The sequence below is a fragment of the Camelus dromedarius genome, chromosome 6 (assembly GCF_036321535.1).
Source record: "Camelus dromedarius isolate mCamDro1 chromosome 6, mCamDro1.pat, whole genome shotgun sequence".
Taxonomy (NCBI): Eukaryota; Metazoa; Chordata; class Mammalia; order Artiodactyla; family Camelidae; genus Camelus; species Camelus dromedarius.
The window spans coordinates 35,193,905-35,207,247 of NC_087441.1; the positions used below are offsets into that span (position 1 = coordinate 35,193,905).

The 13,343-nt window shown below is 34.5% G+C and overlaps 1 protein-coding gene across 2 annotated transcripts in view; it reads right to left on the minus strand.

Annotated features, from left to right (window-relative positions):
- Positions 1–580: 580 nt before the first annotated feature.
- Positions 581–13,343, minus strand: part of HSF2 (heat shock transcription factor 2) — a 30,110-nt gene continuing 17,347 nt past the window's right edge. The window contains exons 6-13 of one of the 2 annotated variants that reach the window (XM_031456233.2): positions 13,021–13,082; positions 12,047–12,134; positions 10,393–10,541; positions 9,751–9,990; positions 8,999–9,104; positions 4,898–4,951; positions 2,037–2,121; positions 581–1,583 (exon numbers count right to left, since the gene is read on the minus strand). In XM_031456233.2, coding sequence (XP_031312093.1) covers positions 1,291–1,583; positions 2,037–2,121; positions 4,898–4,951; positions 8,999–9,104; positions 9,751–9,990; positions 10,393–10,541; positions 12,047–12,134; positions 13,021–13,082 — 1,077 coding nt within the window. In that variant the 3' untranslated portion in view covers positions 581–1,290. The remainder of the gene's footprint in view (positions 1,584–2,036; positions 2,122–4,897; positions 4,952–8,998; positions 9,105–9,750; positions 9,991–10,392; positions 10,542–12,046; positions 12,135–13,020; positions 13,083–13,343) is intronic. The other variant, XM_031456234.2, reaches the window with a different exon arrangement.

Consider the following 13,343-nt stretch of genomic DNA (forward strand, 5'->3'; position numbering starts at 1 on the left):
TGCTAGGCTTTGAATTTTTTAGTAAGAGAAGTTTCAAGATACTGAGAGAATATAGCCAATAGGAAGGCCGTCTTTCTAATTCATCATCAAACAGCCCTATAAAATATTCATATATTAGCTGTACCGCTTCCTGCCCTCTGCTTGAAAGTGGAATTCTTCAAGTGATAATGCCTGGCCTTGCATAAGTCTCTGTAATTTCTCTGAGCAAATGTTCCAAAGGGAGGAAGTGATTTGACTATTTTTCTTATCTACTCTCAGGGCAAAAATTGTAGGCCATTGGCGTCCAGTGATAATGTTCTTAACCTCATTTGGGACAATGAGAGGCATACTTCTCTCAGTTCTTCATTAGAAACAGAACACAAGTCAGTTTAAGTTTTCAACAAAAAAACCCTCTAAAACACATTAAATTTGGAGGCACCATATTCCTTCCTCACTGCAATACACAGTCTGTCTTCTTAGATGAGGCACAAAGGTCTTGTCCAGACAACAAAGTACAGTTTAAATCTGTGTATTTCCTATGAAAAGGAAAAATTGTCAAATGTGGATGTCACCTACAAAGAAGACACATAACAGACACTAGTATGCAACATTCATTATATTTATTTTACTAAATAGTATGCTTCAAAAAAAACACAAACCAGAAAACTTTTACTTAAAACTAGTCCAATGAAGTGGACAGGCTGACACCATCCCATCCCCTTCTTGTATGTGTACAGAGCTGGAACCGTATCAGAGCAAGCACTCAAGTACACTTTGCCTTTCATGTTGAACATGAACTTTTCTGAACCGAGAGACAAATGAAGTTTTACAAGATACAGGCACTTTATGTTCCCAGTTTTAAAAATAAGCTGAGTGAAAAATATTTAATAAAAGCAACTGGAACAGAGAAAGCTTTAGAAGTTCTACCATTAGTTATAAGTGACTTACACTCAATGCAAACAGACACAAACAAGTAAAACAAAAAGTTTAACTGGGGTTAATGAGCAAATATGTAAAAAATCCAATTTACTACAATTGGGGAAAATTGGCCATCTGAATCCAACTTAAAGATATGCCAATAATGTGATTTAACACATCAAATCTTATGTACCTACGTAGCTGAGTAACATCTGAAAGCTTTGCAAGAGTGTGGTTAGTGAGAAAAGCAAAAGGTGCTTTTGATTCCACAGTATCTGATTAAACGAAACAAAGCAATTTACAAAAAAAAAAACCAAGTACCAAATGATACTTTAAAATAAATAGTTCATCATTTTGATGAATATATACATGTAGAGTCCACTTCCTGGGGATTTAGCTATCTAAAAGTGGCATATCACTATCCAGAGGTGCAGGAGCGAGTTCACATAAATAAAACAGTGTGGCTTCACTTGCTTCAGCTTCAGTCAACGGCTCCAGGCGAACAAGCTTACTCTGGGTTGGTTCTGGGTCCAGGCTGCTATCCAGAAGCTCATCAACTTCTATGGGTTTGTCTACAGAGGACATAACTTCTGAAGAAGCTGTGCTCCCCTGTTCAACAGCAGAAGCAGGGTTCCCATCGAGGAATGCAAGAAGTGGAAAGGCAGTGTACTGGATAAGCTGCTTATCTATAATAAAGATTTGAAAAATGATCTTTTATCACCAGCTTATACAGGGTTCAACCTGAAGGTGGAAATAACAGAAGCAGATGTGCATATGTGTAATCACTACCCTTGTATCACCAAACAAGAAATATTTTGTGTCAGGTAAATTTAAAAATGTACGAGGCAGAAAATGTAGTCTTTTGTTCAATAATCAAGAAATGACAGTTCTTTCAGTTCTCCTAAAATTAATAGGAAAAAAAACACATGACAAACTTGAAGAACTATTACCACACCAATTCCAATTTCCTTTATATGCTGGAACCTTGATACTTGACATGCTATGCATAGAATTGAAACTAGTGCAATCTGTGTTCAACTGTGAAGCACGGCAAGACTTTCTTTGGCTAACAATAGTTTCTACATAGAAATCTTAATTAAAAAAACATCTATAGAAACTAATGCTACATTTATACTTACCTGTTTTGGGTTTAGATTTTCTCCCTTCTTCTGAAACTGGCTGAACTACATTGCTTTTGGTAGTTTCTAATCCTTTATTCTCAGACTAAAAGAGAAAAAATAATATAAAAATACTTGTCTCATATTTTATATGTTCCTGAAAATTGCAAAAAATTAAAAACTGGTACAGTATACGAATATTGGTACGTTATCTGAAATACATGGGAAGAGGGTGTGTCAGGAAAGGTGAACTAGAGAGAGAAAGATCTGAGTAAAGGTCACAAGACTGGCTAAGAAAACTACTGCTGTCATCAAGAGGATGAAACAGAACTTGAACTAGGAAGATAGTAAAAGAGGAAGGAGCACTTCAGCAGTAGAACAGACAGAGTTTGTCAAGGGTAGAAGATGGGAATGAATCAAATATGGCTGGTTTCAAACTACTGATTAAGAGATAATTCTTTAAACAATTAAACTCATTTTAAACAGTTTTGATTAAAAATCTATTACACATTTCTTTTCACTCACAAACAGTATCTAGCATACGTGAACATATTTACAGTAGCTCAGAATGACATGACAACCTTAAAGCTATGTATCCCTAACTGCCCCCCAACCCCCCAAAATAAAACACTACTATGTATCTCTGTATTTGGAAGCCTCAAAGCTGAGGTGGTGTTTCTTCATCTCCTTTTTGTGGCTCTTTCAGTTCTTTTCTGTCATTTAAATTGCTTCTTTCAACCACTGTCTTCTCTCCTTACATCTCATTGTAAGGGGATTGAATCTTTAATGCTAAGTTCTTCAGTGCTCTTTTCAATGATGTTCAAACTGAGGTGCTGAGGTTCACAATTTTTCCTGAACAGCTGTAAGTTCCACATATCTGCATGCTTGTTAAGTTTACATGGTGTAAACAAACATACTAATTCCTATAATTCCCCTGATTCATCATAAAACAAAGCAATACAACCTCCAGGATTCATAGATAATAATGTCCCCAAGATATAATAAAAACAACTTAAATTTTCCCCAAAATTTACATAAAAATATCATTTAGCATTCACAATAAATAAACATTAATGCAATAATACCTTCTTTATTTTTCTACTTCCTAAAATAGGTACTGGATGCCACTGTTGTTTTCCCAAAGCATATGAGAATCAGGATAACAAATGGGTTTCACCTCCCATGCAAATTTTTACTCATTAGTAGTGGCCACTTAGATTACTATACTGAGGAGTATAAGGCATCCTGATTCATTAGGAAGGAGTACTGAAATCCATGTCATATAATACCCGTCATGAGCAAGGGAATGACATTTGATGTGCCAATTATTTGAAAACTATCTGGATTCTAGAACTATGATAAAAACTCACTCTCAATTTTAATTTTTCTGTAGTATTGTGGAGCAATATGCAACTTACTGCTTAATTGCTATTTCTGAAAGCTGTTTTAAGGTTCTGGTTTTGGGAATAAGAGGATGATCCAAGAATAAAGAATGACTCACTGTCTAGCAATAAACAAACAGTAGAGAACATTCACTAAATGAACGCATGATGTGAGTTCATTCGACCTCAAGTAACATTCAATAATATCATGTGTACTGAAACACAGTGCTGCCATGGTCCAGATTCTTATACTGCACATCTAGGCAAACCGTGGTCCACATGCCAAATTCAGCATGCTGCCTGTTTCTGTCAGTAAGGTTTTCCTGATGCACAGCCACACTCGTTCTTTGTACTGTCTATGGCTGCTTTTGCACTACAACTGCAGAGTTGAGTAGCTGTGACAGGGAACACCTGGCCCTGAAAAACCAAAAATATCTACTACCTAGTCTTCACAGAAAAAGCATGCCAACCCCTGATATAAATCATCGAAATACTAAATGTATAATCAACTTTCTAGTTCAAAAATTCACAAATTCTTTCAACTTTAAGTTACCCAGGCTTAACTTTGAAAATGTAGAAAATCTGGTTAGGTCCTCAACACATGGCAATAGTTAGAAAAATTCCACATCCTCACTCTCATAAGTCATACTAATTGATATGTATTCATTTTCAACTACAAAGAACAAGAATAAAAATTAAATTTGACTCCACTAATCTAGAACTTACACAAATTTCAGAGGACCCAATTTACCTTTGTACTCAATGAAAAAAAGGGATTACTGAACAATATGGTGTAAATATACAAAACAAATGAAGTATATACCTATTCAAGGCAGTAAGCTATACAAAATAATAAAATGATTTTAATGTCTGCTCTAACAACTTCAAATTGTTCTTATTATTTATTAAAAACAAGTTCTAAAGAATTTGTCAACACTTGCTAATCCCAATTGTAGTTCCTATATGTTTAAGAAAATAACAAAACCATTACTTAAAAAAGGAGTCCAAAATCCATATGTCACTATTTCAACTCGCTTTACCTACAAATAGTATTAATCCCTAAGCTTTTATTGTATACTAATAAAATGAAGGAACTTATTTAAATATGGGTACCAGTAAGTTTTCAATAAAAAATGCTGAGAAATTGTTCATAGAAGAATGTAAAATGAAGACATAAAACATGAAGAAACCATATTTTAATAATTTTTCAGTGATTATCACTGAACATGCCATATTTAGTCAGGTGATCATCCCAGCTGAGGGCTGATTTCACACTGGTAGTATAATAGCACAAGGGACAGAAGAATTGGGCAATCATTCACCCCATTACCAAAAGCTAATTTTTCATCTAGAATTTTACTATCTTGATCACATATATTAGGTAATAAGACTATAAAATGCTTTTTGTAACTGGAAGTGATATTTATCGCTCTCTACTTACTAGGACTTTTTTCAAATTCTTACAGCTATGGGTCCTGAGCAACATGAATTAAAACTTACTTTTGTATTATTGATGTAATCTGTGGGATTCATCTGCACAGAACTAGTGAAAAGCTGAAAGACCAAACAAGAAAGATGATAAGTTTTAAAAATATTTTTAAAAAATTAACTGCGTGTTCAAAATTTTTATACAGCCATGTTGGGTGAAGAGATGTAGCTCCTGCACTAGGAAGTTTCCATACAGTAAAACAAGTTTGGAAGAGAAAAGCAGGAAAGCAGAAAGAAAAACAAACAAAAGCAGAGCAAGCTAGCCCATGCATCAGATGTTGTAAGAATTTCTATTCTATAAAATAGTGGGGTAAATTTCTTGAGACAAATGGTGGTTTTCCCCACCTCTTCTCTCCTTCATTTCCCTTACTTTTTTTCCTCCATAAATGCCTTTGGCCTTAAATGGCACCCAGGGCTGAGTTCCTTGCCCTGACACTGAGCCTTCACTGACTACCTGCTAAATTATGTGATAAATTTATAGAATCTGCTCTATGACAGTGGCCCCTAAATTATACCTCAAGTAGAGCCCTCAGACCAAATGGCATAACTCCATGTTGGTTCTTTTCACCTCACCTAGCAAGGGAAGCTATAAATGTTAAGACCACTGCTTACTATATTCCTCAGACCAACCAGTTTACATATATAACTTCTGTTTACATCATAAGCTTCAAAGTCATCCATTCCACAGGGATTTACTGAGAATCTAAGAAATAATTGACATCATGAAGAATACAAAGTGAAGACACTATTTCTGCTCTCCAGGAGCTTACAATCTAAAAGACAAGATAAGAGAACAACCTCAAATAGCAACATAAGATTGATACAATCCAGCATTATAATAATGAGAGATTGGGGGGTGCTCAAAAGTACTAAGGAGTTAAGAGAAAGAACACAGACACAGGCAGACACAGGATGAAACAAAAAGTCCTGATAAAGCTATGTGTCATGTATCAGTTCCTGGAAAATGGTTAGGACTTAGAAAGGAGAGGATGAAGGGGAAAGTACATTGCTATAGCTTTAGAAACAACAGAGAAGAAGGAATGGTTTTGGGGCAAGTTCTAGAAATAAGATGATTACAGAAAAGTTCTGAGTTGAATGTGGAAAGGACCACATTCTGCCAGCAGTAAGAGACTTGAGAATGGCCTGAGCAATGAAATTTACTGATTTTAAAGCATTTTAAGAGAATGAGCACACCAAACAGTTCACAGGGTAGAAAGAAATGCAGTGAGGCGCCTCTACCCTCTCTAGACACTGATTCCTCTCCTTAAAGTTCCACATTCACGGTAGCCCTAAAAACACCCCTAGCTCTTCCTTTTCTTTCCTTTAACTTTTCCTCCTTTCATACTACCTACTATCCATGAAGAGGAAGAGACTCAGTTCCTTAAGAATACAGAACTATATATACATCATTGCCAATCTCTACCAGTTCAGCCTGTCATCACCCCAAAGGCCTAACCAGATTTTATCCCTACTGAGAGTGGCATTTGAGGAGGACCAGCAGTTGTAAACTCCTCACTCCTCTGCCCTATTTCCCCCACCCACTAACTCACGGATACCTTCATGTATTCCCAGCAGACACACCGTCTGTGAAGCAGGAAAAAGTAAATCATATATGGAGGAGGAAGTGACAAAGATGGCTGATTCCTAAGGCCAGGTCCTTCCTGCTGATTCCACACTGGGTCACTCAGTACTGAACTCTGCAGCAAGAAATCCATGACCTCTTCAGCACACTTATTACTCACACACGTCCTTACCATCTTTGCCATCTCAGAAAACAAGATTTTTTATTTATGACAATACAGCATAATTCAAGGATGAAACAACGAAGGTCTCAGATGACAGAGGCAACAGTGGAAACAAAGTAGGGATGGTTTGTTAATGCTGTTTTGGAAAATACACAGTACTAGGTGAATGATGAGATAAAGAAATCAAGATGACTGTGATTACTAACTTGTGTGAGTAAAGAGAAATATGATACTACTACAGAAAATAAAGCTAAAAAGACAGCTAGTTTAGAGAATAAACAAAAGTCTGTGTTAAACACAAATAATTTAAGGCAAAATCTGATGATCTCAAAGGCATGGAATTAGAATTCAAGAAAAGTTTACCGTAAAAAATATTAAGAGCTGAAGATATACATTTGAGAGCAATCCTATAAACCAAATCCCTCCAGGGAGGGACAGAAAAAAGAAAAGAGGTAGAAAAAAATAGGATAAAAGACTGGGTACCTTAGGGAATATCCACAAGTAGAAGACAGCAAGGAAAAGAAAAGCTCTTAGAGGAAACAGAATGGTTAAGGAGACAGGAAAAGAATAAAGAGGTCCAGTACCTTTAAAATCAACAGAAAAAGTTCTGTTGTAGAAAATCAATACTGTTAAATAATAATAGTGTTAATTACTTATAATCCTTGCAAAAGCCCTTCACATTAGGCATTAGCCACATTTAATAGATGGGGATATTGAGCAAGACAGGTTCACTTTCCCATGGTTGAAAACATAGCTAGTAAGAGCATGAGCCAAAACTGGAACCCAAATCTGTCTGATTCAAAACAAACCTTCTTCCACTAGCCCACTGGTCTAATTTTGGGAGAAAAAAAAAGTTGCAGCCTACTTACAACAGATAAATCAAGAAAGCACAGGCTTTGAGTAAGTAAGACAATCCAGGATTTCAAAAGAAATACAGAGTGAAAAAGAAGTAACAAATACACTACTCATTTCTAAAGTTCTGTAGTAAAAGGATTAGAGAAGCAGAATGGTAACTGAGCAGGGCAACACATCAAAATGTTTTATAAAATGGAGATGATCTGTACCTATTGAAGGCAGTTGGGAAAGATGAAGGATAGAGATAGAAAAACAAAGAGGCAGAGGGCAGGTGTACAAATTGGCTTTAAAGAGGAAGTACTTCCTCTAAGAAGAAAGGATATGAGATTCCACAGCTTATGAGAGGACCAGGGCATGGTGAATTACTCTCTGTGAATGGGGAATAAGGAACTGGCTGGATAAGATCCTGAATATAAACGAACAGTAACAGTTCTAAATTTAAATTAAAATGACCTAGTTGATGATTGTGAGGATTTGTAGAGTCATAATTATAGGATCTGATTTCCTTCTTAGTGATCTAAGGGACAGATATTCTAAAAAGTCTCTGGATTCAGACTGGGGACAAAGACTGACAGAATCAAGAAGGGCTGTCAAGTTACTGTTCAAGTCAAAGTAGGTAATTAACACAGATGTTGAATTCACTTAAGAGGGTAACATGGAAAGGAAATCTTCAAAGAAGGTGTTATCTATCCTGGGAGGCACTAATGATTTAGGAAAAATGACAGTCATATGACACTGACAAACTGTAGCATCTTTTAATGTGAGACAAGTTGCATTTTAAGGTAAGAAATGCAAAGAAAAAAAAAAAAAAGGAACAAAAAACCTGGAACATGTTCACAACAGAAAACGGAAATAGAGAAAAGAACAAGATTCATCTGGATGAGACCAGGCCACACAGGAAGCTTTAGATAAGGGAGACAGGAACAAGAGAAAAGAGAGCGAGGAAGGCAGTTAGTGCCAAATATGATAGACAGAGATTCAAACTCGAGACAACATTGGAATCAAGTTCATACAGGTGGTAGTGAGGACTGGAGCAGGGGAACCTTAGGACTCAGGACATGAAAATTTTTTAAATATAGCAAATATAGTAACATATAATACATTTGATTGAAAAACATTAATTCTCAAAGGATTAAGAAGTATCTCCATGCTGTTTCCTGGATAAGTATTTCTACTAATTTCCACCGATTGCTAGTCAGTGACGATTTATTCTAGAGCAAAACAAAACACAGCAACAAGTCCAGACAAGACCTGGATTTAACAGCACTGTTGAATAGACATGATATGTTGCTACAAGGGGATTAACTGAACTTCTACTCAGAGACGAACAGTGATCACCCTCCTTCACTGTCCTGAACCCATCTGTTCATTCTCTCTGATAAACAAAACCATTCATTTAAAAAAAAGAAAGTGCAAAAACAGTGTAGAATTCAAGAAAATGATGCACTGATTTATAAATAATACACATAAATACACAACTGCCAGTACAGCAAAGAATATTCAAAGTACCTACATCAACCAGGAGATCTGGGTCTATGCTAAACTGTCTTCCTGACAGCATGGCTTGAAAGTCCTCTAAACTGCAATCAATACTGTCAAGATAATCCAACAGCTCAACCCTAAGGAAAAAAGATTAAAAGAAAATCAAATACTAGGTCTCTTTGGTTTTATGTTTAAAATCACACTGCAATCTAGCTAGGCAAAATATTCCTAGCAACTGCTGAATCCTTACCAGTTCTTAATCTTAAGATCCTATTCAGTATTCAGAATTTCAAAGAATTTGGTTATCAGAGAACCCAGAGCCTTTACACAAAACTTCAGTATTTACAGAAAAAAGGTTCTGCAATAACACAATCTGATTTATTTCTTCCTCTATACTATAAATTATAAAATGTTTAACCTCTTATTACTAGTTACTGCTACTGATTTCTAGTTTTCTTATGCTGTAAATTCCTTAATAGACATTGTGTTATTCCATAGTCTTGATAAAAACACAAATACACACAATCACACATTTTGTGGACATTCAAAAACAAGTATTTCATTAAAGAGATCTGAGGAATTGACAAGAAAATCCCAAGACTGCTCTGGGGATAATTAAATCTTTTTCAAAATATCATTTGCAGAGCTCAGCCCTGACCAAACAGAAAAAGGTTGACTACACACATTTATAATCTGAAAGGAAAATCACTCAAAGAGAAATAGAACATGTGAAGTAAACAAAGAAAGCAAATAAATTTAGACAACATTTAGATGAGCACTCACTTTCCCAAAAGATTGATGTTATCATTTAAAATGGAATCCATCATGGTAACAGGATCTTCTGTGGTCAGACTAGATGAGCCATTTAGCTGGACAGCACTAGACATGAGAGGGCTAGTGACATCACTGCCTGAACTTAATGATTCTCTGGCTGGTTCACTCTGATCTCCACTCTGAATGACAGGTGCATATTCATCTTCATTGTCATCTTCAACAATGACAATATCAGGGTATTGGCTACAGCTAGATCAGCAATATGAGAAAAAATCAATTACATTTTTCAGACCAATAAATTCATTCTATCCATCCATTCTCCATGGAAACTCTCCAAACCACCTATCAAAAGGATTAGTTTTCTTGTGTGTATAGCTTAATGACAAATATTGACACTTCATAAGATAAAAGATCACAAAGAATCAAACTTTAAAAATAAGAATTAATTCTCATTACTTTTAGATTGGGAGCCTTTTTGCTAGAGGGAGAGGGATATTTGGTTGAATAATTTGGCTTAATTTTTCAGTTCAATAATTAAAATATGAGTTAGATATAGTAGTTTTAAATTTAGTTTTAAAGTAGTTTTAAATTTAATTTTTGATAAGAAAAGTAATTAATATTTTCATAAATTTTATTTTACAATCTCCTTACTTGGAGGGATCAGACATAACATCCTCATTAGCTTCTGGGATAACTGGGATATTTTCTTCATCTGCATTATCATCAGTAACATCATAAATAATGATATCATCTGAAATCCGCTCCCTTGGCTTTAAACCTTCAGTCCTACTGTGTGGAACCTAAAAAATCAGATAGGAGATATATCAGAGAACTAAAATTATTTTGACTACCAAACAACATACCATTTAAAAATGCTAACTGGACACCTGCTCTTTGACTACATGTCAGAGATACAATGTAAACAAAACAGATATGTTCCCTGCCTTTATGGGACTTACACACTAAACTCGTATTAGAAGTACCAGTTCACAGATGTATGAAGTATATTATCTGCATTCCACCTATTTTTTTTTTTTTTTTTTTTTTTACTTACAAGGACCTTAAAGATGGCATGCCTCGGAATTGTGCTATGAAAAGATCTTCAAATTTTAAGGTATTTTTTATACCCAAAGAGTAAAAAAGTCTTGGGACTTCATCAGAAATCTCAAGCATAACCCCAATAGGCTGATGGGGATTATTTTATCTCAAGCTACTCTGTTAGATGCATGATTTATTCTTAGTCATTAAATGGCTTCATTAATAGGAGGAAAAAAACTCAGTTTGGCTTTTCAAGCAATGACTTTTTTAAAGAATTCAACTGCAGATTTATTCAGACCACAGGTACATAAATAAAAATATTCTCTACAGCATATTGAAGTTATTATTATAATGCAAAATTCTATAAATTTCAACACTAGGTAATTACAGGCAAAAGTAAATCAAGTTAAATTAAGAAATCTTCATCCATTTATAGCAGTCTTCAATCCTAATAACAGGTAAGCTTGATTAATTAAAAACAGTGGGAAGAGGAACCAGATGTTAGGTTAACTCTGATTTGCCTAAGAACAAAAATCTCAGTACTTTAATAATAAATATAAAGCAGTACTTAGGATTCTAAGATTTGAAAGTAACAATGATAGTCAGATATTAAAAGAAGTCTGGACTCAACTAATTTGCCACTGGGTGTAGGTTTGACAAGTTATCCAGAGAGCTTCTGAAACAGTGATGGTAAACAAAAATATTTTTTGAAATTGCTATAGTAAAAGAGAGTCTAATCTATACATATTTATAATAAAAGTTGGAAAAAAAAATCAATTGGCATGTGCATAATTACATTATCATAATATTCAATTAATCTCATATAGTAGTTAAGATGAACTAAATCTGCATGTTTAATAAATCTCAAAAGCAAGACCAAGTGAAAAAAGCCACATTGCAAAATGATATGTACAAAATGCTATCATTTATATGAAGTTTAGATATATGCAAAATAATACCAAATATTGTTCATGGATTCACACATTTAAAATGGCTATGGGAATGATAAATACTAATTCAAGACAGTAATTTATCTCTGGGTGAGAGGGGAGACTACAGAGGTTTCAAAAAATTGAACTTAGGAACAGGCAATTAAGAAAACTGTATTTGTAACAGCTTATTTCTTAAAATAATCTAAAGTAAATAAAAGTCACAATCTTAAAAAGCTGGATTAGATTTTTCAGTGAACTTTTTAAAATGCATGAACTACTACTGTAATAAAATTTAGTTTGAGGTAATAAATTTAAAATAGAATTTTAAAAATTACTTTATGATGGTGATTATCAGCTGGTTCTTTTACTATGTGCTGAAACAGATTCTTCTTTTGGGCTCCGTTAGTGTTTAGAAGTAGAGGCCTGAAAATCAGAAGACATTTATGAAGTTCAGTGAAGCAAACAAATAAGGAATTCAAAATGCTTTTAATAATTTACCCAAACACAAACATACTCACTTTAATAATGAATAAAAATTTCAGTAAGGATATACAAGAAACTTAAAAATGATTACCTTTTAGAAACAGAAACTGCGGAATGAGTGTGTCTAGGACTTTTACTTCTCCGTTCTCCTGTATTATCTTTGTTATAATAAATTACTAATTGCTGACCGAACTATGTAACTGTATGGTACTTACATAGTAAGAAATAAATAGGTAATAGCATAAAGAATCAGTGGAAGCAGAGTTAATTCCACAGCATAAGCTGTGAGTATAATGGAGGTTTCCTCAATCCTTAGCCTTACAAGATAATCTTCTCCTTCTACCTATTCCTTTGTCCACTATCCCTCTTATGTTTTAGTTGTGACAAAGGCAGTTACTGACATTTATGGGTATCACAACCCTTGGTCAATATACAGGTTTTTAAAGACCCTTGTGAGTAATTAAACACAAGAGATATCAAATAAAAAATTTTCATTTTTTTTCCAGCATGTTGTCTCTTTTTAAGAATTTCCCTCACTGAGTCCTTGTAACACTACAATAATTTGCTAATGTGAATGAAAAATGGATTCTTTACTAACTGTATGTATGTAAAGTGACCATTTAGGCTATCCTTATCTCTCAAAAACAGCAAGATGACAGTAGTGGGAAACAACACCACTCTTGAAATGTTGAGAGTATAATTTAACAAGGGAGGACTGTTCATCTGGGACAACATGCATACACTCAGCAGATGTAGGCCATTCATAGTTAAACACTAACATGTTTGGTTGTCTACTGGTAAGTTAGAATGCGTTATAAAAACTTACCTTTTACGTTTTAAACTCACAAGTTGGTTATTCTGAACCAATGTAACAATAAACTGGACAATCTAAAAGGAAAAAATAAACAAAAAAATGTTCCATCATAGATTCTTAATTCTTCAGTCCACACTACAAGTCTTATAAATTAATTCAGGTACTATATGTCCTCTATTCTAAGTCACATAATTCTTACATATTAACATTTTAAATTTGAATGCATCTTACAATGATATGTAAAGAAACATACCAGCTTCCAGGCAGAAGAATAACCTGGATAAAGTTGCAGCTACCTAAGATATAGAGATGCCTAGGACATCCATCTACCCATG